At 39.9% G+C, this 26104-nt stretch overlaps 1 protein-coding gene across 1 annotated transcript; it reads right to left on the bottom strand.

Moving 5' to 3' along the window:
• Positions 1–1431: 1431 nt before the first annotated feature.
• Positions 1432–19383, bottom strand: meox1 (mesenchyme homeobox 1). Its single transcript, XM_068012990.1, has 3 exons — positions 18747–19383; positions 6369–6541; positions 1432–2124 (listed from the first exon to the last, which is right to left on the bottom strand). Exons 1-3 carry the CDS (start codon positions 19204–19206, stop codon positions 1930–1932), a joined length of 828 nt encoding a protein of 275 aa, XP_067869091.1. The 5' UTR covers positions 19207–19383; the 3' UTR covers positions 1432–1929.
• Positions 19384–26104: the final 6721 nt, after the last annotated feature.

Below are 26104 nucleotides of genomic sequence, written 5' to 3'. Positions count from 1 at the left end.
ATTGCTTTCACATTTGGCCGTTGAGTTCATATTTAGCCCAGAAAGATACAGTGAACTTAAGAGAATTGACAAAAGAAACAGTGGGGGAGATGAGGAGAATTTTTATTGTGCTGGGAGTTGTTATGAGCTAGACTGCACTACCTGAAAGAGGGTGGCAGCACATTCAATAATAACTTTCCAAAAGGAATTGGATATAAACTTGAAAAGGTCAAATTTGCAGGAATGTGGTGAAACAGCCACCCAATATGAATGGAACTAATTGGATAGTTCTTTCAAAGAGCCTGCATAGGCATGATGGGCCGAATTCCCTCCGCCTATGCTGTGTGATTCTATGATAATGTCTCCTTTTTGACAACTGTAAAGGCCTTAAATGATAGGAGCTTGCCCAACCTTAGCCCACTTCCCTGTTTGACCAAAACACTTCTTGGGTTTCGTCCTAAATTGGCAGTCTCACTGAGGAAGGTCATGAGGGTGGGAAATGAAAATATCACAGTATGTGAGGCTCTTCTCAAACTGGAATTAAAGCAGATAGTAAAAAGAAAAGAAAGACTTGTATTTATATAGCACCTTTCACGATCATCGGTTATCTCAAAGTGCTTTACAGCCAATGAAGTACTTATCGAAGTGTAGTTGCTGTTGTAATGCTGGAAACACAAGAAGCCAGTATTTGCGCAGCAAACGTCCACAAACAGCAATGTGATAATGACCAGATAACCTGTTTTTTGTGATGTTGATTGAGGGGTAAATATTGGCCAGGAGACCAGGGATAACTTCCCTGATCATTTTCGAAATAGTGCTGTGGTAACTTTTACATCCACCCGAGCAAGAAGATGGGGACTCAGTTTAACATCAAAAGATGGCACTTCTGACAGTGCAGTGCTCCTTCAGTACTGCACTGGAGTGTCATCCTTGATTTTTGTGCTCAAGCCCCGGAGTGGAACTTAAACCCAGAACCTTGTGATTCAGAGACAAGAGAGCTACCAACTGAGCCACAGCAGGGTAGGAGAATTTGTTTAAATCTGTGATGTATGTGACTTGAAAGTGCTCAATACTGGGTTTCAAAGTGACAAGTGAATGAATGTTTGAAGCAGAGCAAGATACAGGGCCATGGGGAGAAAACAGGGTACTGGCATTAGTTTTGGATCACTCTAGCAAAGAGCTGGCACAGACACAATGGGCGGTATGACGCCATCTGTGCTGTAAACTTCTATAGTTCTAAATTAATTGTGTTATGCTAAATTCCTCTGCCATCATTTTAACAATAAACATTAACTCAAATTCTTTTCTTTCTTTGCTAAAATAAGAATTTCATTCAAAGACATTAAAGCAATTGTAGACCAGGATTTGATATAGCACACCTTGGTGAGCTTAAAAATACCACCCAAAAATAAATCCCTTGAAAACATGTGTTATAAATCATTTTAACAAAGGTTTAATGATATAAAATGAATATTTATCATATTGCATTTTACTGAATCAGTTTATCTTACATACGCCTAATATACGTTGAAACAATTGCTACTACAGAGGAACTATCCACTTGCATTCATGGTATTATCTTCATGAATCTATATGCTGTTATTTAATTTATTGTGGTATGAATTGAAGTTTTTTGCATTATTTATACAGCAAACCTGCAAGCTAAATTTTTCTTAAAAATACAAAATAAATGACATTTTGTTGAAATGAGTAATGGTACAACAGATTTCCAGTTCTTTGTTCCCTCTTTGTTATAATACTGAAATGTAAAGTTCATGGTCAACAACCACCCAGTTTTGGTTTCAAAGCTGACTGAATCCAAGGCGATGTTTCTGAAATGTTCAAATTTTCATTCAAGGTTGAATGAGTTGACACCTGATATTAAATATGTGATGTCCCCCAACTTAAGCGCATTTTAGAGTCCGAACGTGATGGGCACGGCCAATGGATTTATCTAATACTGTCCTGTATTGTTTCCTTATTGTCCACTAAGCTCGCCATATGGCTCTTTCCACTTGCATTCCTGAGATCTGAGTCAGGGGTCACGCAGTCCACATCATCTGGTTCTTGACTTTGTGGTGAAATCGGTTGTCCACCTTTCACACGTTTCCACTTCATCCTTCGGTTCTGGAACCAGACCTTTACCTACAGAACAAAGAGTTGGAAATTACAGCTATTAATTCCTCCCTGTCCTCACTTTCACCACCGCCACCCACCCACCCCCCCCCCCACCCCCCCCACCCCGCCCCCCAAAGCCAACAAATATCAGCTCATCAATTTCATGTCAAATTCTCCCAGTCAAAATACTGGTCAAGCAATGAGAGAGTTACTCCATAACTGGGCTGATTGACAAGCTGAACCATCAGGAAGTAATTCACAGCAATAACAGTTTCATGGTCAGAATGAAATAGAAATGCAGCCAGTATCTATAATCTCCAAATTTCTTATTTTATTTTTTTCCCCTTTTATTTCTACCTCCGCTCTTGGAGGTTTACAGTTTTTACTGTACTACAGATCCACAGTTGCTGGTCATGATGCAGGTGTTCTGCTGGCCATAATTCATATGAGTCATGACAGTGGATCTGTTCAGCCATAAGAGGCTTCGCAATCAAACCTGATCAGTCAACCAATGTCCATAATTGCTCACTTCCAGCAGGGGTGTAAGTAGACAGGGATCAGGAGTTGAGACACTGGCTGATTTCCCTCTCTGTTGACTCCAGGGGTTCGGATGCCAACTATACTGGTGGTCTTCCTGGCATCAGTAATGCAGCAACAATCAAATCTGGCACTTTCCTCTTTTGCATGGCTCCAGTACACCCGCTCCCGATCTTTGGCCAACCAGTGTGGAGGGGACTGGGCAGGAAAGTTAGAAGACCTCATCATAGGCCTGTTCCTGAGGCTGGCCAAGGTGGCCATTCTACGGATCCAGGTTGGATGCAGCCCGTGGCAAGGTGGGGGTCACTCTGGCTGCCTGCCTCTCTCCTGTGGTCTTGTCTGCGCCCAGGTGGTTCTGGAGAAGGAGCATGTGGTGTCGGCTGTTACAGTGGAGGCCTTCTGTGACCAGTGAGCAATGCAGGGACAGGAGTGTGTCGCAGACACCGATAATATTATTTAAGTTTATAGGTTTCCTTTTTTTATGGTTTAGTTCATCATTTGTTTCGTCCCTCTAAATAATAAAAGTGGGCACTTTTGCTTGGTGACACTGGAGCAACCTTATTTCGAAAAGGTACTCAATGAATACCTTTTCTGTGCCTTTCTAAACAGTTTCAGCCCACTTGCTTGTAAAAAAGGCAAGAAAAGGGGATGTTAGACTTATAAGTGCTGCATCATGCTAAGTAATGTGGACACAACAATACGCACTGTATTCCAATTTAACGACAGAACGGCAGAATATTTCATATATTACTGCATAATTTGAAAACCAAGCATGTCTTCCTGCATTACCAAACAAAGAAGTATAGACTCTCTGGTTGTGTTAACCTTCTCTACCTATAGGGGCATACTGTACCAAACAGGTGAACACCCAAACTACGGTTTCAAATCAATTCGGAATTTAACAGGTTAATTCTTACTTCAGCTAATACACAGGGACTACATACCACTGGTACAACAAATGCCACAACCAGCAGCTTGAGGGCTCGTACAGTGATTAATCTGTAAATTGCACAATACGGCATTTATACAACCAAATTCCTATTCCATGAATAACCAGTTTTCCACAAAACTGTATTCACTTACCAGAAATACAAGGAACTGACAAGGAAGCATTACTATTGAAGCTTCCCAAAACTAGTCTGCTGCTGGAAATGTTAGCACAATGAAGAGATTTACAGTATCTTTTTAAGTTGTCGTACTTGCAAACAATAATGCCAGCAGCCAAGTAAAAGTGACACTGCAAGCACAGAGTAAATTGAAGGGAAAAATAGGTTCAAATAACAGGAATTTGCACCTACAGGAATAAACAGAGCCAGTGTAAACAGGAAACTCTTCCGACTTTCCAGTTCCAATTTACTCAATAGAAGTATGGACTTGTCAGTTATTCAGAACAAATATCATTTAATATTTTTGCCAACAGATCAAATTGCTGCTAAATTAGAAATTGCAACTTGGATTAAAATTTCTGGCTTCTTCAAAGGAGTTTCCTGTCTTCTGTTTTATTTAGCCATTCTTCCAAAGAAGCATCATTACCCTGAAATCAAACAGAAACCCTCCCTTTCTTTTGCAGTGCTGTCAACTGTTGCCATTCACTCACCAGTCCCACAACTTGGAGAACACTTTATATAAATGCTTGGGATTCATGAGTGATACTTAAATGCAACTTTCAAAAAGATTGTGTGTGAATTAAAGAGCAATAGCAAATGGTAGAAATCCCAAAGCACATCAGAGGGTTGGGTAATGCTATCTCAGTTAATTCAATGTGATGTGTCAAAAACATCTCCTTGTAGAAAAATATTTCTTGTTTATGATTTCTCTAATGAGTGGCTATTCTCTTCATCTTCACTCATCAAAATAGTCACAGTTCCCTTTAAGTCAGGTTTCTGTCCTGCAGACGGGACTTTTAACTCACAGAATCTGCCTCCATAACAGAAAGAATGTGGCCCTTGAAATCCAGGTCTTTTCATTTCTGTAAGTCTGTAACTCAGTCACACAAAACTGTTCCCATTCAAGCGATTTAACAGCAAATCGCAAGCAGCATTTAAAATAAAAGAGCAATTGCTCTTAAAATGGGCAGAAGGTTATGGCCTGTTTTAGGAGGAATCAATTGTAACCAGATGCCACGCAAATGAGGCATGGCAGGTTTTGTGTTGTTTTAGCACTTTTGCTGCTGTGTGTTGTTGGGGTAATTGAATGCTTGGATGCGAAAGTTCTTCACAAATGTCATTCCTCCATAAAAACCAAGTGCCTTAGTCACTTTAGTTCCTCAAACCAAAATAGTTTTGCATTTCTTTTGGCATTCTGTGTGCATTTTTTCATATTGCTGGTGCTGTGGAAAGTACTCTTTGTATTGATATACACTTAGGTTCGTCTCCTCCCCGCACTGTTCTCTGATGGCAGTCCTGTTTCTAAGCCTCTGTCTGAGCCATAATCAGCTAATCAACAGTGTGTCTGAGAGCAGTAAATATGAACTCAACCTCCACAGTTAAATTGTCTGCTGGCTTTCACTGTTCCGGTCCACACATGAAGAAAAGGCAGTTGGGTAAAGTACTTGGGGGAGGAATGCAGGACTGGGGGAAAAACAAGTGTCTGTAGAACCGTAACTTAACAATAGTCAACAACACCTTTAGGACAGATGGAGAGAAAATTGGAAAATAAAAAAATCCCACTCTTTCATAACTATCTCGTCATAACTTTTCTGGAGGGGGGGGGGGGGAATTTCTTCAAAGCGCTAGGTGTAGCAGCATTGTAAACATGCTTACATTAACTCCATGGTCAGCTCCTTGCTTGTATACAAATGAAGGACACGCTCTTTTAATTCCCCATTTTCTTGACCAAACAGTTGTCTTCAACCGACTCCCAATTTCAGTACTTCTCAGGTTATAGACAGAAAAACCCTGGTGCTGTTCCAAGGAATGCAATTTTGCACTTTAAAAATTTCCATTGCAAATCCTCAACATGAAGGCCAAAAATAATAACATTTGGCAAACCGCACGATTACTGGGTCAGACTCCCACATTGCTTGCGGTTCTCAAACCCATCAAGTCTGTATGAGAGAGCTATGGTAACTCAGTGTGTAGAACACTACCCTTTCAGCTGTAGGACTTGGATCTGAATCTGTCTTTGAACTGAAAAGACACCAATCTCCTTTTGCTCTTGACTACAAGCATCTTAAATTAAATGAATGCAGGCAGTCTGCATCAAGGTCTTTGTGGACATGGACGTGCAGTACGCAGCTCATAATTCAGCACTAATTGGCAGTCTTACTCAGACAGACTCTACATGTATGGCTGGTGTGAGCTACGGAACTGTCACACTGGCACAGTGTTCTGCTGCCCAGCACTGACATTCCTTATTGTGACCAACACAAAACTGGCCCTGCAATAATATGTCAGCAGTGCCCTGGTGCATAGCATGTACAGGTTCTAATGTCAGGGTCACGGAATGTAGGATGCCAGCTTATGTTCTTTACAATCCGCTACCTGAACCATTTGAAAGAAATGAAAAGCCAAGGCTTGCTGCTTCCTCAGCATGAGGGAAAACTGGTGCTTTGATCTCAAGAGTATTCCAACAGCCAGAAACACAGTGATTTCAGCCGCAGTGTGAGGGGATGAATTACGGGGGTGGGGGGGGTGGGTATCCAAATATGTAAAAAAAGTAATGGAAGATAGATTTTTTTAAAAAGTAAAAGACATGGCCAGATAGAAGAATATTGGAAGCAATAAAATATTTACCTGTCTTTCTGTGAGATCCAGGTTAACTGCTATCTCGTATCGCCTCAGTCTGGTCAGATAATTATGATGGGCAAATTCAGCCTCTAGTTCTCGAATCTGCTCTTTAGTGAACGCTGTCCTCTCTTTCCTGGCCTTGTTGTTAGACTCTGACTTGTAATTCGAATCTTGAGTTTCTGTAACAAGTTATAACAGCATATGATTATAAACAATATCCATGTTTCCTTGCATTGTATGGTGGGTATATGGAGAATAATGTGTTGCGTTTTAGCTCGGCTCAGGAGAGTGTGGGTTTCAGCTCCATATCAATGCTTCAGGTCATAATGCAAGTCAGTACTCCAGGGCAACACTAAGGGAGTGACGCATTGCTGGATAGGTCATAGTTTTAGCTGTTAAAATGAGCTCCTGTATGCCTGTTCCAGTGGCGAAGGATCCCATGATACAATTCAAAGAAGATCAGGGAGTCATCATGGTGTCCTGGCCAACATTCCTCCCTCAATCACTATTACCAAAAATCATCTCATTGCTGGTTGTGGATGTTGCTGGCACAGAATAGCTACCACATTTGCCTACAGAACAGTTTCTACACTTCAGAAGCAATGCATTGCTTTGGGACATTTTGATGCAATAAGGTGCCAAATCAATGCAAGAATTATTATTTGCAGTTACTGGTTGTGTAAGATTAGAAAATTGTAATCTAATTGTGAGATCCAAGTATCATAAGCTGACAAAATTTACATTTATATGGCACCTTTCACATCCTCAGGATGTCAGGAAGTGCTTTATAGCTAATGGCGTCCTCCTGAAGTGCAGTCATTTGGCCAAACGCAGCAGGCCATTTGTGCACAATAAGATCCCACAGACAGCAATGAAATAACTGACAAGCTCATCCATTTGGGTATTGTTGGTTAAATATTGGACGGGACACAGGGAGAACTCCTTGCTCTTCTTTGAGCTGTTCTATGTTTTCTTTTAATGTCCTCCTGCACATGCCCTTGGCTTAATGTTCCATCCAAAAAGACAGCACCACAAAAAATGCAGCATTTTTTCAGCATCGCGATTATATGCTCAAGCTTGAGCCTGAAACCTTTAACACAGTGGCGAGAGTGAGCCAAGCTGCCACAAACTGCAAAAGTAGATTAGTAACTGTTATTTTGAACAATGAAGCCAGTGTATGGGATAGAAATTTCTCCCATTATTAATTATAATATAAACCACAGAGTTTTTCCTATTTTGGGACAGATTACTTTACCTAGCATTAAATGCCATGTCAGATGCTGGTGGCCCATGTTTGTGCCACTGAGCAGTGATCTCTAAACCAAGGGTCAACAAGCATGACAATCACCAGTCACTTAAAGAATGATATTCATCAGCCGATTATAATGTGGGAATAGTTTTTTGGATTATTGAGCAATTAAGTTCTGGATTGCTTTGGCAAAGAGCTAGCACAGGAATGAAGGGCTGAATGGCTGCCTCCGGTGCTAAAAACATCTATGATCCTAGTAATTTTTATCCACTTTGAGCTATTTACAGTTAATGAACAGATGCTAACAAAATGACAGTGGAGGAAAGGTTCAAACCGCCCCTACAAAAACTAAATAGCAATGCCATTAAACAAGAAAGAACTTGTATTTCTATCCTTGTGACCTCCCAAGTACTTCACAGCCAACTAGTTATTTTTTATGAAATACTTCAGTTGGTACCTTATCTGAGGAACATTCCAAGTTATTGTCTTACTAAAATTTTGAAATAATTTTATTCTTTTTACCAGCTACAAAATCCTAACTTGATTTCTTCATCAGAGAGTAGTTCCTGCATCACCTGAAATGTAAAGTTGATAGCGGTCTAAGTTTCCGATTTTTTCCCTCACTTTCTTCCTTCTGAGTCATGGTGGAATATAGTTCTATGGGCACTGGCGGTTTACAAATGCTATCCTCATCTGAGACCTACATACATTCACATTCCAGCAGGCTCACCAGAAGGTGATCATAAGTGGGAATGCTGGATGCTTTTGTCCTTCTCCAGTCCAAGGGTGCTGAGGCCAATTATTGAACCCCACTGCCTCAAATTAAGCACAGTCCGGTAATCAAATTGGGGACTGTGTAAGGATCAGAATCAAGTTGGGGGGTGGAGGTGGGGGCGGGGCGGTGGTGGGTGGAGGTGGGGGTGGGGGTGGGGTGGGAACAGCGGTGGTGAGTGGCAGCGCTCTCGCCTCTGATCCAGAAGTTTGTAGGTTCAAGTACAACGCCAGAGGCTTGTGCATAAAATCTAGGCTGTCACTCCAGTGCAGTGCTGAGAGAGTGCTACACCGCTGGAGGTGCTGTTTTTCAGCTGAGATATCAAAACAAGGCCCTGCCTGTCCTTTCAGGTGGACGTATGAGATCCCATTATATTATCTGAAGAGGAGCAGGGGAGTTATCCCCAGTGTCCTGGCCAATATTTATTTCTCAACGAACATCACTAAAACAGATTATCTGGTCATTACCTCGTTGCTGTTTGTGGGGCCTTGCTGTGCACAAATTGGGTGTTGCGTTTCCTACAGTACAACAGTGAAGCTTCAACACTTCAAAAGTGCTTCAGTGGTTGTAAAGTGCTTTGGATGCCCCAAAGTCGTGAAAGGCAATATCCTTTCTTTCTAGGTGAAATTTGCCCATAAAGCCATTGAGGGAACCTGCGTCATTTCCAAATAAATAGGCTTGGTTCTAAATACTGAAATCTATGGAGAAGTGCACCTTGTAAGGTCTAGCTTTGGTGTAGCAACTATGAGCCAAACAGTGCCGACGACGAGGGGGAAAACCATATAGTACCTCATTGTTATAGAGTTTGTGGAAGAATGGCAACAATTAGGAAAAGCATATGTGCCTAGAAGGTGTAAAAACAATGGACATGCAATGTCAAATGTAGCGAGAAAGTAATTTGTCTTAATTGCGGTGAGTTCAGCCATGACAGAATTCCGAATGCCATCTGCTTTTAAAAGGATCATGCTATTTCCTCCAACAATCCTTTTTGGAATTCACAGTCTAAGTTGCATTTCCACAATACAAATAAAAACAGAACTAAAAAGGTGCCGCATGGCTCCAATGCACTGAACCATCAATACACTGAGTCGCTGACTCGTTGAAGGGGAAATTCACCTTAAATGCTGCATGAGAATTCATTGTCGGATCTACCACATGTCAGAGGAGCCCTGTTTGCATCAAAACTGATTTGCCAAGCTCAGCGCCGAGTGAAAGCCAGGCTTCCTCCTGAAACGGAACAGGGAAAACTGGACAGTCATCTTCTTGCTGATGTGTAGTTCATTACTAGCCTGCTTGAAACATTACTGGCCGAGGGAGGGAAGCAGGCCAGATGCCTGTCCTCTCAGCTACATATGGTACACGGATCAGGAACACCGATGGAACCAAGAAATAGCCTCCGGGGAAAAGTTTTTTTTTTAAAAAAAAGCAACTCAAGATTTTAAAAGGATTCTGACGACTTAAATTTCTTTTTAAAGCAGAGTTGCCACAGCATCTCACAGCAGTTTATCTTGGTAGGGACAAAGATTTTACCGCAGTGACATGTTAGTAATTATGCCATTGTTACCATATTCAGGCAGAAAATTGTTTTTCCCCCAAGTTGAAAATTTCAATTCAACTTTCAGTTTATTAAATTCACACAGGACTTTCCCAATCGTTTTAAAACCTTCATATTGTTTAAATTGTTTCACAGGTAGCAGGGAAAATGTACGACTTCCTTCAGGATTTAAATGCAGTGTAAATAAAGTTTACATTCTAAACCAAGCATCAAACAAAAAAAGGCTATTAAGCCCATCAGACCTGCTCCTCACTATAACTAAAAAGGATTCTGCTACACTGGTTGTTGTTGTACTTGTCAGGAAATTCCTAGCAGCAATGTTATACAAACATATCAAGTGCCTCTCTGTTATGTTTTTAATTTATATGCTAATAAAAGCGAGGCCATATCAGTGCTTGGATATGAAACACTTTCCACCAGCGTCCGCATCAAGCACTTCCAAGTGAGACACAGCACCATCAAAAACCATTGTGAGAGCACCACCAGTACAAGGAGTTCAAGAAGGAGATTCACTACCACCTTCGCAGAACTACTAGGGGTGGGCAATAAATGTCACTTTGCCATCCCAGAAACTAATGAGTGCAGCTTCCACTAGTCTACCCCTAATCCTACTCTATGCCAACAACAGACCTCAAGCCCCACCCCTAACTTCAACTGAGCATCCTCTTCTGCATCAGTGGGATATTTTTCCTCACTAGCCATTCTATTGTCTCTTTGAATGGCATTTCCAATTGAGTTGCAGCCCTATGTATTAGGAACTGGATTGAGACTGCCAAAACCCATTTCAGAGAAGTCTCTTACAGCCAGAAAACAGATGCTTCTTTCATCCTATTAGGATCAGCAGGATTTGAACCCAAGTCCCAGAGGGAAGAGGCAAGCGACTGACCCATTGTGCTATTCAGTTCTCTCTCTGTTATTCTAATAGAAGTGTTGACCAATACATGTGTTACTGTCTCCTTTAAAACAACAGAGAAATATTTGCCATACGTACGTTAAGCTTTTACATAACAAAAACAACAGCAATCTCCAAGACTGTGGAAGGATGCTTTCTACAATGTGCATCACCTCCTCGACTGGTTTTCAGGCCTCTTTCAGACGCATTTATGAAAAACACAATGTTTTACCAACAGGTATCTATGTAATGATCTATCAATTGTGTCTTGAAAATAAAAGGAATAAAAAGTGTGCAGTAAAAATTTGCAACGTAGCAGATGTACATCTGCCCTGATGAATAACATGGCATATTGTGAGTGGAATTTTCAAAGCAGGAAATTCTTGGCTATTCCAGGACTGTAGCCTGTCAATAAACTCCCTGACATATCAGCACAGACTCAGTAAAAATATCAGATTGTGACATTTTTACCCAAGACTTGATTACGATAAGTTAATACATTAAAGGTTATGCAATACCACCGCCTTGCCAAATGTCACTCACTGGAAGTGACTGTCAGTCATTTGCTTTGGTTTAAAAGTGAATATTACTCAGTTATACTGTTTAATATGTTTAAATAGTCTGTAATTTGCCTCACTTCTGCTGATAATAAAATTTCCTTCCTAACAGTTCCTCAGTGTTTCGGTACAATAGGTGTGCCCCATTAGCTGACATGCTTACTGCAATATTAACATAGAAACATAGAAAATTTACAGCACAGAAGGAGAGCATTTGGCCCATTGTGTCAGTGCCAGCAGAAAAAGAGCTAGCCAGCCCAATCAAACCCTCCAGCTCTTGATCCATAGCAACTCACAAAAACTTCTTCAACAGCACCTTCCAAAGCCATAACCTCTATCATATAGAAGAACAAGGGCAATAGGCACATGGGAACATCACCACTTGCAAGTTCCCAAGTCCTGCACTTGGAAATATATCATCCCTTCACCATCATTGGATCAAAATCCTGGAACTCCCTACCTAACAGCACTGTGGGCTTTTCTTCATCATGTGGACTGCAGCAGTTCAAGGCAGCGGCTCACCACCATCTTCCCAAGGGAAATTAGGGATGGGCAATAAATGCTGGCCTTGCCAGCGACAACCTCATCACATGAACGAATAAAAAAAAACTTTTGCTAATTACAACTTGACAGTTAGAATATCTTTCAACTGTGTAATACACAAACCTTCTAGCCCACAGTTTGTTATTCTTCTTTCAGGAGCTCTCAGTTAACAGCTCCTGTAAAAATACATCCGGGCAAGATGCATTTTCATTTTAAACTGTGAAAATGAAATACCACTGCCTGGCGACTGGATGTATCAGTGGGTTAGCACAAGGTTCTTTCATCTCTGGGACAGAGGTTTGATTTCAACAGATAACGGAAAAGTTGGAAGCCACTTTTTTGCACACTGTAAGATCATCTGAAGTCAAATGATTTGAACAGGTGGACTTCCAAGGATAAAATTATACAGTCTTTAGCACTAATTAAGATTAAAATTATCACTAAGACGTTATACAATAGATGACTAATTTTGGAACTGGAAAAATTCACACTGGAACAGTTGGAACTTCTCTTCTGAAGCTGGGATTACATAGAAATTACAATATAGAACCAGGCTATTTAGGCCAACCGTCTGTGCTGGCGTTTAACCTCCACATGAGGCTTCTCTGTTATCATATCCCTGTTATTCTCATTTCTTCAACCATCTACTGTTCTTAAATGTTGACATGGGGGGAACTCTACTTCAATTATTAACTCAGGTGGTGCATCCCAGCCTCAAAACCTTCCACGTAAAAAAAACTTTCTGTCCTAAATCTTAAATGTAATCTTACACCTTAATATAGAGCCCTCAAGCGCTGGAAACAGTCTGTTTCTGTATGCTCTGTTCCATCCCTTCAGAATTTTAAACACCTCTATCAAGTCACCCCAATATGCTCTCTGCTCTACCCTGTGGTAGGGAATATGGGATTAATGTAGGATTAGTATAAATAGGTGGTTGTTGGTCGGTACAGACTCGGTGGGCCGAATGGCCTGTTTCAGTGCTGTATCTCTCTATGACTCTAAAAACAGCCCGCATTTTGAAGTCTCCTTTTGTCTTTGTATTTCCTCACACCACACAGCATCCTATTAATCTGCACTGAATTCTTTCTATTGCCTCAAAATCTTCCCTATGTGTGGACCCTAATACTGCACTTGGTACTATAACTGTGCTCTTACTAAGGGTTAAGACACATTGAGGTATATTTTCTTCCATTTAGTAAATGTTAGCAAAATGAACAGTACAAATATGCAGGGGGGAAACTACACTTAATACTCGGCCCACTCGCAAACACAGGAAATAGATCCCATTATTGCAGCAAAGTAGAGGAGTTTTACTCAATATTCAGTCTATACAGTACTATCTGTTTAGGCTTGTGTGGAGCAAAAACATCAGCATAGACCAGTTGGGCTGAATGGCTTGTTCCTCTGCTATACATTCTATGCAATTCTATCTGATTTGGATGCACTCAAGGCAGACATTATTGGGTGCAGAAAAAAGTGGGAAAATGTTCCAATTCCCAGCACTGAAGTTTCTCACCTTAATGAAAAAAAGTCATGTTTTTTTTTAAAAACTTAATAGAGGAAACAAAGGAGACAAAGTGTTGATGTATTGAAGGGCCAGCCTGCAACAATAACACTTCCTCTGCTCAATCAGCAACAACTCCACTAATGCTGGCAGAAAGGCTTTCTTGGTTGCGTTCAGCCAGGAAAGACTCAAACGAATTGATCCATAAATAAAACACGATTGTGATTTATTATAACCTCCCCTGCTGGATCATTGCGTTGTTGTCTGAACAAATGCAATAAAAAAGTCATTGTAAAGACATTATACTGTGACAGTCCAAGACGTCTTCATAATTTAAGTGCAACCTCCTGCAATAAATGAAAAATGATAAATTCAGGGGGACTTCATACAAATATCATATTCCCAGTGAATTTTGTGCTAATGGGAAGTTGAAAAATATAAGCTTCAACATACAGGTGTGATGTTAATTAGCAGAAAAGCTAATTATGGCATTTGTGATGTAAAAAAATTCTAAGTTGGATTCTGAAGTGAGAGAATTATTTTAAGTCATCTTGTAATAGAGAATTTTTTAAAGTTTTGACACTCGTGTCTCGTGAAATTTGGGATACACAAAATTTCTACATTGCGCCGAGGCAGAAGGTTTATTGAATGTGAAGCTATATGGAGAGCAGATATTTTACACCAAAAAAACTACACATTTATAGCTCAATAAGCTTATTATAATGCCGTCATAAGCAGAAAGCAATATCACACCCAGGGAGTTTACAACTAACGTTGTAGAACTAGTTTGCTGATTTTTGCCTTCATAATCATGCTGTTTAGTGGATCGCACTGATCCCTTGGTTATCCATTACTTTTGATAACTGAACAGCTCCTGAATTTAGCAGAAATTCAGTACCAAAGACAGACTATAATTGTTTTTGTAGACACCTAAACAATGCAGTAACCAGAACAAATATAACCAGTGAAATGCTTTGCTTTGAGTGTGTACAACTGCATGGTGCATCATTTTTCAGATTTGGTATATTGTGCTGTGAAATTTATAATGTCATAGAATGTTATTGATCCTTTATTGAGTGATCCGCCTGCACCCTCAAATTTTCAAGGCTTTTTTAAAATAAGATTAATAAACCATTTGAATTCCAGAAATAAATCGGCACTGGATTATAATTGCAATCAGTGGATAAAAAGAATACCTACTACAGTATATGTAATGATGGTTAGCTTTGAAATAAATAAAACATAACCACATTACCAGTTTTTCAAACCTTCCTCCCAACTATAGGTCCAAGCAAAGTTGGAATAAGGTCAAATCAATTTTATCCAGATGTTGTTTTTTAAAAATAAAACCCTTTTATTGGTATAAGCAGATCGCACTGATTGCCTCAAGATTAGCTAGGCACGTGTTAACCAGTCAGTAGGTATAATTAATGTCATAAACTTTGAGTCAAGTTCAAGCCATTTATAACTGGACCATATAATTAGGGGACACCTTGTTGGTATGATATACTCTTTCCACTGCACCTTCTTTCATTTGTGTGCAGTTATTATTTGTACTGACAGTGGCATCAATGATACACAGCCAACTATAGAACGTTTCTAAGTCCAGTAGCTACCTTATAATGTATAAATGCAAAATACATTAACACAATTCAGCAGCAACCAAACTCAGGAACTGTTCCAGTATCAAAATGGAAGAATAATCGTGGTATCAGTGCGATAACGTTGTGTTACTTAATAGGCACCTAGTTTGTTCAAAGGGACCTTTTTCTCAGGAGACGCATGTTGTAAAATTCTTTGTTTGGTGATAAAGGGAACAGTTCCTTCCCGTGTCTGGGCAATAAAAAAGTAAAGTCTACCTCTGCTTTTCATTTCTACAGCTACTTTCCTTACGCAAGTCACGTACGATGCAGAAAAAGGCCAGACCAAAAATCTTGGTAAGCAAGCAGGATAGATTCCAGTGTTCAGTATTTATACCAACTTGTAAATAGAATTATAGAAAGATTAAAGCACAGAAAGAGGCCAGTTGGCCCATTGTGTCTGTGCCGGCTGAAAAACGATCCACCTTTTCTAATCCCACCTTCCAGCATTTGGTCCGTAGCCCTGCAGATTACGGCACTTGAGGTGCATATCCAGACTCTTTTTGAATGAGTTGAGGGTTTCCGCCTCAACTACCTTTTCAGGCAGTGAGTTCCAGACCCTCACAACCTTCTGGGTAAGAAAGTCTTTCCTCATCTCCCCTCTAATGTTTACTACCAATCACTTTAAATCTATGCCCCCTAGTCACTAACCTCTCTGCTAAGGTGAATAGGCCCTTTACCTCCACTCTATCCAGGCCGTTCAAAATTTTGTACATTTCAATCAGATCTCCCCTCAGCCTTCTCTGTTCAAAGGAGAACAACCCCAGCCTATTATATATTCAAAGATTTCCTTTTGTCAGTATCTCGAACAAAAAGGTACACCAGTTCTTTTTAAACACATATATGATTTTTCTGGAACTATTATTCAGGTGAAAGCTTGATGTTTCAGCAAATCCCTCATGGTTACTTACATTAAATATCACAATAAAATTAAGAAAATTGTGATTCATGATGGAAACTGTAATCATGTTATCAATGATAATATTTGACAGCATGGGTCTACACTGGGCTAATTGTACTGGATATTATAGATAGTTTTACCAATGATTATATTAGACCAGAACTAGAATCTGAAAAGAGAAATTAGCAAAGCAAAACAAAATCAAAGTAGCAAACAAATGACTCAAGAAAGATTCAATAAAACCAGGGAAGAATTAGATACCAAGACAAAAAGGGTGAAAAAGTAGAAAGCTAAGAAGACAGAAAGTAAAAACTAAAATGCACGAAGACATAAATAAGTCACTTTTTGAACCAACTCAGTTTTCATATAGGGTTCCAATTTAAAAAAAAGCTGAGCAATCACATGCGAGACCAACTAAAAATCCTAAAAACTATAAATGCTCACAGAAATACTACAACCACCAAAATTTAATTGACTGCTATGAAAACACGGCAGGGTACTTGCAATATCTTCACTAACAAAGTAACTTTCTTACTTTTAGAAATTCCTCTAAAATTCAAAATTGTCAACCTTAGGCGTTACTAATTTTGCAAAAATTACAAAAATTAAAATTAGCAACAAATGAACTTGACTCCAGGTTGTAGAAAAGCAAGTATGAATCAAGAAACAAGTTACAGTATGAAAACATCTTCTTGTATCGCGTCGTTGCAATTTCTCTGAAATTAGAAATAATTGTTAATTCATTTAGATTTTGGAAAATCTTCTCTCCTCCAAATCAGAAAATTCACAAAGGCTTTTTTTTTAACCTAAGGACAGTATTTTTGGTGATATTCGCTTACATTTTCTTAAATTATGTTCAGTTCGAAAGATTCACGGATATTGCACTAGCAATGTATTCCTAACCTTTTAGTATTTTTCATTTATGTCATATACACACACACACTATCCGGTGGAGTCCACCAAATGCCTCAATGTAATTTCATGGTGCTTGTCAACGGCAGGTTGTCTGCTCAGATGTCTTTTATTTGTTATGGTTCTTTACTAACTTACCCAACTCCCTGATTCACTACTTAATATGTATCCAGTGCTTTATTTTGAAAGTAAAATGAAATTTGTAGGAACCACAATATTACTCCAACATATGCCCTTCTGTCTTTTCAAATGACATCTAACTTGCTTTCTTTCCTCAAAAGCAGTTCTTTTATATATATTAAGCCATACATTATACACCTGATTGCATAAAAGTGGAGGTCACCACTGAATTTCAGGACATGTCTGAAGTCTAAAATGAACACACTTAACAATGCTCGGCTTATAAAATTCTCTTTAATACTATCCATTTTCATAAATGAGAGCACTACTATACTCATTCTGTTCTCAATTTTAGGTTTAAGTTCTATAACACATTAGCACCTGGCACTCTTTAAAGCACAAATTAAACGTTGATAATGCAAAACATACGCAGATTGTATCGAAGAGATTTAGGAATAGTCAGTGTACTGATGTGGATTATGTTGAAAAACTGCACGTATGTTTTTATTAATAATTTAATTAAAATTGAGAACAAAATATATAGAAGGGCGAATACATACGAGTGAGATTGTAACCTAATCAATGGGTTTAAATGTCAAAAACTAGGAACAAAGCTTGAGTGATTTCAGCCAACTGAACTGATCCTGTAATTGACTGGCATCTCTTCAGTTAAATATTTCCAGACATGTAATTCTTTGATTAAAAAAAAAGCAAAAAGAATTTTCACCCAAAATATAAATTTTAAATGTTACAAAAGTATCAGAGACATCTAACTAACCTTCCCAGGATGATCTAAAACTTTTCTCTTACTCCACATTGCTGCTGCGACTGCTAAAGAAAGTTGAGGTGCAGCTCGCATCCCACATGCAGAATTTAAGATTATCTACAGTGAGTAACTGGTTTTGACAATTCAAAGGCATATATATTCAGTTCTGATATAAGCACATTACTGGCAACCTCCTGATTGATACAATTGGGACTAAATCCCGGTTTGCTCTTCATTCGGCACCAGTCAATCCCGTTATATCACTCTCTCAACAGCGGTTTTATTCATCCCGACTATTGAATGGAGCAGGATTCGTTGCATCTACACGAACTAGGATGGTTCAAGTAGTACAGTCAGGTCAATGTACCTGTAGAGGACCAGGCACTGTTCGAACCCGTTGAGATTTTGAGCATAACTTTTCGATATTAGTTATACTAGTGAACGAAACTGTAACTTCAAATTAGCGAGTATTAGAAATTGCACATAAATTAATTTTCATTATTCTTCTGGAGACAGATTTTTTTTTTTTAAAACCCTGCGTTTTCTCCTGTTTATGTTTAAATTTAGGGGCAGGGTGAGAATGCAGCTGACTTTCTGACAGGTGAAGAAAACAAATGCTTTAAAAAGTTGGTCACTCGGGTTTGTGAGCTGCACCACTTTATTCAGAACCAAAAAGATGGCAACGAAATAACTTTTTAATAATTTGGGGGTGGGGGGGGGGGGGGAAGAGTTAATTTGAGACGTTTGTCTTTTTTCGTTGCCGCGGGATTGCAACAAATGCAATTCATCACTTTTAAAATAAATTTCGAAATTAGCTCTGAAATTGTTGCAAGCGAAATACTTTTAAGTCGCAAAGTTTTACAGAAACATTTTGCTTCGAAAATACATTGTATTTTATTTGAAAAGTAAGTTGGACTTGTTTTTAAATCATGTTTTATTTCACTGAACAATAATGTTTCGCTGCTGCTCTCACCTAAAACGTCGCGTTTCCTTTTTGTTACTTTCTTGTCGATTTCGGAAGCAGCGATGCCCCTGTGGCTGGTGTAATCCCCAGTCCCCGCGCAGCCCGCCAGCTCCGAACCACTAGTTTCGAAATTGGCGGAGCTGGCGGACAAGCAGGAGGTTTGTCTCTCCCGGGTCGCCGTCGGCGGAGGCGGGATGTGCCACTCGGAGCGGGGGAAGCGGGGCGGGTGATGTTCCACATAAACCCTGTCTTCTCCGGGGAAGCTGTGCGTCGCCGACACCAGGCAGGGTGAAGTGAATTCTGAATAGGCGGAGAAATCGGCGGCCTCGGACTTTTTGTAGAAAGAGAACGGAGACGGGTAATGGTGCAGGCCGGGCACCCCGGCCCCGGAATGTGGATTTCTCATACAGCCCCACACGGCGGCCCCGGAATGCGAATTGCGCATGCAACTGCCTGCGCTCTGATCCATTGAAAGGCTGGAAGGTGCTGTGTGCACTGGCAAATGGTTTAAATCCTAGAACTTTGCAAAATCCAGCGCCTTTGGCCACTTTAAGTCTTCAGTTGGAAGTTTGCAATGATCAGAACCTTAAAAATTGTTTTTTTTAATTAAAAAAAATAAATGCTTACATGCCTGCAGTCAATGAGACTGACTCCCTCTGAATGCTTTGGTGGGAAAAGTGACAAGTTTATAGTGTGTAATGTGAGAGGGGCGGGGCGGGGCTGGGTACCACATGTTGGATTACTCCCACCAAGCAAAACATTGCTGCGATTAATCACCAGCGTTACTGTATGCGCAGAAATGTTATATGCTCAAGTTAATGGCTTTTTCAGACCAAGGACATCACAGACATTTGGAAGCCAGACAGCATTGTCCCTCCTTAGGTTGCATTCGCAATGAAAAGAGGGGGGAAAAAAAGGACTGAACACGTTTAACATGATTTATAGATATACCTCAAGTAGTCTTTTCCTCTCGAACAATCCAGGACATTTACAGGACAGCGAACACCTGCACCATCAATTTTGGCATTATTCATGTTGCATCTACAGTTTTCAGAATGGGTTTAGCCAAATGCATTCAAGGAATGAGTCCCAAATGCAGTCAATGTGGAGAAAGTTTTAGGCAAAAGAAAGGGTAACGTTAAGATTATTACAATACTTGAAACAGCTCGTGGGCTGTAACCCTGTTTAGAGGTTCAGATAATGCCACTGACTGGAATTAACAATGTTTCAGTGGGTTTATGAAGGCCATGTGAACCCGAGACTCTTCAGGACTGTATAAAGGCCTTTTTACGGAATAGTATTTGGCACCTATTTTGTTTTCAGGAGCAAGCTGTGCATCATTTTGGCAGAATAATGTCGAGAACAACAGCTTGCATTTATATAGTGTCTTTAACATAGAATAACTTCCCAAGGCACTTCCTGAGTGTAATCAAACAAAAATTGACATGGAGCTCAGGCTGGAAATTCCAGAGCTTAGACAGCTGAAGGCACCGATACTGATGTTGGGACCAAGGAAGTGAGGGATGTACAATAGGCCAGAATTGGAGGAACATAGGGTTCTTGGAGGGTTGTACGGTTGGAGGAGGTTACTGAGATAGGGAGGGGGTAAGGCCATGGAGGGATTTAAATACAAGGATGTGGATTTTAAAAGTGAGGCACTGGTGGACCAGGCTAACGTTGGTTACTGGCTACAGGGGTGATGGGTGAATGGGAGTTAGGAAATGGGCATGAGCAAGAGGAATCATATGATGCTTTTGTGTAATTTATATAACTATATCCTGCAACTATAGAAGTGCAAACATGAAGATGTCCATTTTTACATTATAGAATCATAGAATGGTTACAGCACAGAAGAAGGCCATTCAGCCTGTTATGTCTGTACCGGCTTTCTGCAAGAGCAACTCATCAAGTCCCACTCCCTGCCTTTTCCCTGCAGCCCTGCAAGTTTTTTCTCTTCAGATAATTGCCCAATTCTCTTTTGAAAGCCATGATTGAATCTGCCTCCACCAAAGTCTCGGGCAGTGCGTTCCAGATCCAAACCACTCTCTGTGTCAATAAGTTTTTCCTCATGTCACTGTTGCTTCTTTTGCCAATCACCTTAAATTGGTGTCCTCTGGTTTTCGATCCTTTCACCAAAGGGAACGGTTTCTCCCTATCTACTCTGTCCAGATCCCTCATGATTTTGAACACCTCTATCAAATTCCCTCTTAATCTTCTCCAAGGAGAACAACACTAGCTTCTCCAATCCATCCATTTGCCCATCCCCAGAACCATCCTTGCGAATCTCCTCTGTACCGTCTCCAACGCTGCCACATTCCTCCCAAAGCATGGTACCTAGAACCGGGCACAACTGGGGCCGAACCAGTGCCCTAGAGAGGTTTATCCAACCTCCCCGCCCCTCTACTCCACGGCCCCACCTACCTGCCCCCAGGATCCTGCAACCAACCACTCTTTCAATCTGCCCTGCCACTCCAAACAACCCGTGAGCACACACACACCCCCAGATCCCTCTGCTCCTGCACCCCACACCCCCAGAACAGCACCCCCCATTCTACACTGCTTCTCCTCATTCCCCCTACCAAAATGAACCACCCCGTGCCTCCCCACACTAAAACCCATCCGCCACCTCTCTGCCCACTCCGCCAATCCATCCACATCCCCCTGAAGTCTACCGCCATCCTCTCACAGTCCACACTCAAGCCCTGTGTCATCTGCAAACCCTGAAATTGTGCCCTGCGCACCCAAGACTAGGCCATCACCATACACCAGGAAAAGCTGGGGCCCCAACACCGACCTCCAGGAAGCAATTCTTTTATTCAGAAATTGGTGCTGTTTTTGTTGAATATAAAAGATAGACTAACATGAGTTGTTTTATGGTAGATTAGAGGGCTAGTTACTATTGTAGTAAATTTTAAAAGCACTATGCAATGTTTTTGACCTATGGTGGTGCAGCCTTTTACCTAGATCCAACATGTTAAAGCCAGGTGTTTGCAAATTTCAGATCCTGTCAGGGGAGAGGGAGTAAGACTTTATCTGTTTCATAATATGTGCTGGGTGGAAAATAACCCTGTAGTCTGTTGTTTAATAATTCTCTGTAGCATACCATCACCCTTTCCCCTCTAAGCTCTTGACCATATTCTCCTGGTGTTATAATGTAATAAAAAGGAGATCCAATGGACTCACTATCATGCCTGCCTCTGTGCTTGACCTCACAGATGGGTCCAGAGGTGGCTGGGAATAGCTGGTAAGAGTGTGATACCTTAAAGGAAGGGGTGGGTGGGTTTGCCTTTGTAAGACATCTTGCCACATTTATACTTAGAAGACTGTAGATGCAGTCTGCAGTATGACTATGTCACTATATTATCAATGGCATCTGATGCTTCAAAAATCACTTCATAGATTAAAGAAAAATAGTAAATATCAGAAGATGTTTTGTGGGCTGTTATACGGCAACAAAGGTATCACCAATTGAATGTGAATTTCCCCGGTGTCCATCACAATGTCGCTGCAGTGAATTTTTAGAGTGAGTGGTTCTGGAACAGAGCCTGCCTGAGTTATGATGACACTGTCCTTTTAAAACTTACATAAATAAAAGCTAATTTTCTACAGGCACTGGTTGCTTGCCGTAGAAACATGCACACTGGATTTCTATTCTGTTACTTGAACAAAAAAAAACTGTAGGCCCAATTATGCAGAACAGTTCTTTTAAATCATATGCTTCAATTTTTCTTAATCTATTTCAATTGAAATCACCAAAAATCAGATTAACTCCTCTTGGCACATTATACTAAATTGCACACTTTTTATGTACAGTACCCACTTACTGTACAATAACTGTAAGGTTAGTACATCTAACATACTACTTTGTCTCAGAAAGGTAGTTGTGGCTGCATCACAGATTTATTTTGAACCACTCATATGAACATATGAATTAGGAGCAGGAGTAGGCCAGATTTTAAACTACTCAAGCCAGAGGAAAGGTGATTGCGACAAGATTTTGCATCACATTAAGTTAATTGAATGTAAAGCACCTTATCCTGTTGGTGTTGCATGCTATACTTTCGTCAATAATTCTTGTGCTTTCTAACAGAAGCACATCATACCCCTTTAATTGAAACTCCTTGCAACCACTGAGTATGAGTATCAAAAGTGAAACAGACAGATTTTTGAAACTAATGGCACTTCATGTACGTAGAGATCCAATAGGGAAAAAATGCAAATGCACAAAATCTGAAATAAAATCAGAAAGTGTGAGAAATGTACAGCCAGCCTACAAGCGGCACCATTTTTTTTTCTTTCAAAGAATGATTGACATTTCAGGTATTGACTTCTTTGTCAGAATCGCTTTTAAGAAGGAAGGCAGAAGACATACTGAACAACAATGAATACAATAAAGAAGTCTATTTTCGTTAATGTCACATTGCCGTACTCCTGCTTTCCCTTTGTTCAGCTCTAGAGAAATGTCTCTACCTGAAAAGTTAACTAAACATCTCACTTTCCAGATGCTGACAGATCTGCTGTAATTTTCCAACGTTCTCCCTTGTTTTTATTTTTAACTTGACCAGAGTCCTAACCAGCTGGTTGCATGCAGCAAGAGCAAAGTAAATTATTTACAATAAATCTCAACAAAAGGAGCTTTCCCAAACCGTTAACTAAGCTTTTTTTTTAAAGCCAAGTGCCACATATGGAGCATGTGGCAATAAAAGGAAAGAAATTGTACTTAAGTAAGTCTTGAGGCTGATAATGTGGCATTTCTTCTATGGAAAGATCAGGTTACAGAACTCAAACTGATCTCAGCTGTTTGTGACTGTAAATGATTGCGGTGTCGGAGTGCAGGTTTCTGGAATTGGCTCACGGAGATTCTGACTAAGTGAAGAAAGAATTATTCCAAGTGCCATTTTCCCTTCCACGAAAGTATTCCTGAGAACCTTGCAGATAAATGAAAGGTTTGCAAATTTATAATGGCACCCTTTTTGCTTCGCCTTTCGCGGACTTTATTGGTAACATTTTACATTATAGCAGTAAAGTTTTTTCATATAAAACTTAAAATATACGTGTCTTTGTTCAGATGCTTTACTTTAGTCAATGCAAAGGCTTTTATTCTGCTCACTACTTGATGTGGCATATTTATCCCCATTTGTTCGTTGATGAAGTGAAGTTTGTGATTTCGAAACACCTGTGACAAAACACTCCAAGTATCAGATTTACTTATTATGACCGCGCTCCCGAAGAAAGTGAAAAATATTATGGTACTTCTTTAATAAGCTGCCTTGCTTTGACTGACACAGTGCTGCTCATTAAAGCGTGATCCATTTCTCAGAGGTTACGCTGAGCAGGATTTCTGCAACTTTCCTCACATTTCTCTAGTTCTGTTTTATAATATCCAATAATAGCAACTAAAGAGACTTCTTTTCATCTTCGCGAGTGTTATTATGATGGAGAGTGTGCATATTTTCAAAGCTGTAAAGGAAGTTCAGTATTTATGGGGCTAAAAAGTGAATGAAAGTATATTCTAATCCAAGGTCCATTGCTTAGAATGTATAAATACACTTAGAGAAGCCATATGGAAAGTAAATTACTAAAAAGACCTTAAACAGTTGAATAATCCCAAAAATGTATAATTGAATTTAAAAGACAGCATACTCCTTTGAAAGTTTTATTAACAATCACTTAAATCTATGTGTCAACTTAGTTTCTGGAAAAGTACAACGTAAAAGTATTAAAACAGCAGATTGTGTATAGTATTTTCAGACTTGCAATATTAAAAGCCCCAGGTACAGAAAGCTGATTTAATTCTGCAAAGATATCTGAATTTTATAACCCTTGTTAGACAACTTATAGATCAAGAACTCTTTGTAGCAGAAGCCTAAATAATGTGCAATCAAACAGTGTATGTTAGCAAAATGAGTATTTTAATGTCACTGTACACCCAAAGACCCAGCTCTTTGTAATAAAGTTATATTTGTAATGAAAAACTGAACAGCAGCAGAAAGGGGAACATTTCCAAAGCCTTTGGCATGTGGGCGTCCTTGAGGGAAACGAGAAGCATTGACAAAAGACAGCTGAATCAGTTACATATACAGCTCACATATTGTCCACAACTCTGTTGGGTATTATCATTATAAATGCAAGATTAGCAACTTCATAGATGATAAAGCACAGGATCATTTAATTTGGTCGAATTTCAATTCATTTTGAATACTCCCATGGCTTTCTTGTGTTACTAAATGGCTGTTGAAAACGTCCTTTAAATTAAAACTGATAATGTCTGTGTTGTGGGACACCCACTTACTGCTGATTTCAGCAGTTTCCATGAGCATTGAGAGGACTTACACACATGAATAAGTTGACTGATTTCCCATAAAGGCAGTGTCACAACTGTGATAAATTGTCAGGGTAACATTCACCTCGACATAAGCTGCGAGACAATAGGATAATATTTTGTGACAATGTTTGTCACACTGTAAGTATTTTACTGCATTTACAGACACCGTGATGCCGATTTTAATATGTCAATGAGCTTCCCACCTCTCCACAGTGGGAGACTTGCCAACCCTGATAATCACCAGTGTTAAAATGGCAGTGGTCATGTGTGTGGCGGGTTGTGGTTGGGTTTGGCAATTCTGATACTTGAACCCCAACACCCCACCCCGGCCTTCTCCTGCCCATCGTGGGGTGGGATTAAAATTGAACTTTCAGGACACACAGACCTAATTTTCAGTTTCTGCAGGGCCTCCTCCTGTCAGCCAGTTCCTGGGAAGCATAGGCCTTTGATAATTGCAGAAGTACTCATAGCATGGAAACTAAAACTGGAATGAGTCTGCTTTTTTCCAGTCAATTCATTGAATGCCATTAATGTCTTTTGTTTTGGTATAATTGAACTTATCATTTGCAATATTCACCATTAGAAATAATTTGGAAAATGCTCTGGCAGTTGTTACTTGTGAAAGAAAGAGAGCCTTTTGGAAGCTAAAATTGTTTGTGTATGCTATAAGCTAAAGGAGACTGCACATAGAGTGTGCTGGCTACCTGTGCAATATAAAGCAGTAATCCTACTGCTGGATTCAAATATGCCGCAAATCTTGGGAGTTAGTAATCGTTAGCTGAATATGCATTAAGAAAGGGTTCACCTATTATTTGTACAACACTGAAGTCAGTGGGGTAGATTTTCAACTTGTCGCATGGGTGTAGAAATTGGCATTGTAGATCAGCCGCCAAAGATAGAAACCCCTTGATCGTCATTCCCATTGGAATGATCATCAGGCAGATTTTATAATGGGCGCTGATCTGCAACTCTAGTTGCACACACCACAACGGCATGTGAAAAATCTAATCTTTGTAAATCTTCAACTTATTGCTCTGAAAAT

This window comes from Heterodontus francisci, chromosome 33 (genome assembly GCF_036365525.1).
Source record: "Heterodontus francisci isolate sHetFra1 chromosome 33, sHetFra1.hap1, whole genome shotgun sequence".
In the NCBI taxonomy this organism is placed as follows: Eukaryota; Metazoa; Chordata; class Chondrichthyes; order Heterodontiformes; family Heterodontidae; genus Heterodontus; species Heterodontus francisci.
Note: the sequence above shows the minus strand (reverse complement) of the source record. Positions and strands in the feature narration are given on the sequence as shown.

Bases quoted from the DNA above. Each gene is read 5' to 3' on its own strand.
- meox1 (XM_068012990.1), bottom strand. From the start codon at position 19,206: ATGGATCAGAGCGCAGGCAGTTGCATGCGCAATTCGCATTCCGGGGCC. The intron at 6,542-18,746 runs GTGAGAGCAGCA...AACTTGTTACAG, and splicing joins AAGGAAACGCGACGTTTTAG to AAACTCAAGATTCGAATTAC. The intron at 2,125-6,368 runs GTAAATATTTTA...TTTGTTCTGTAG, and splicing joins TGGATCTCACAGAAAGACAG to GTAAAGGTCTGGTTCCAGAA.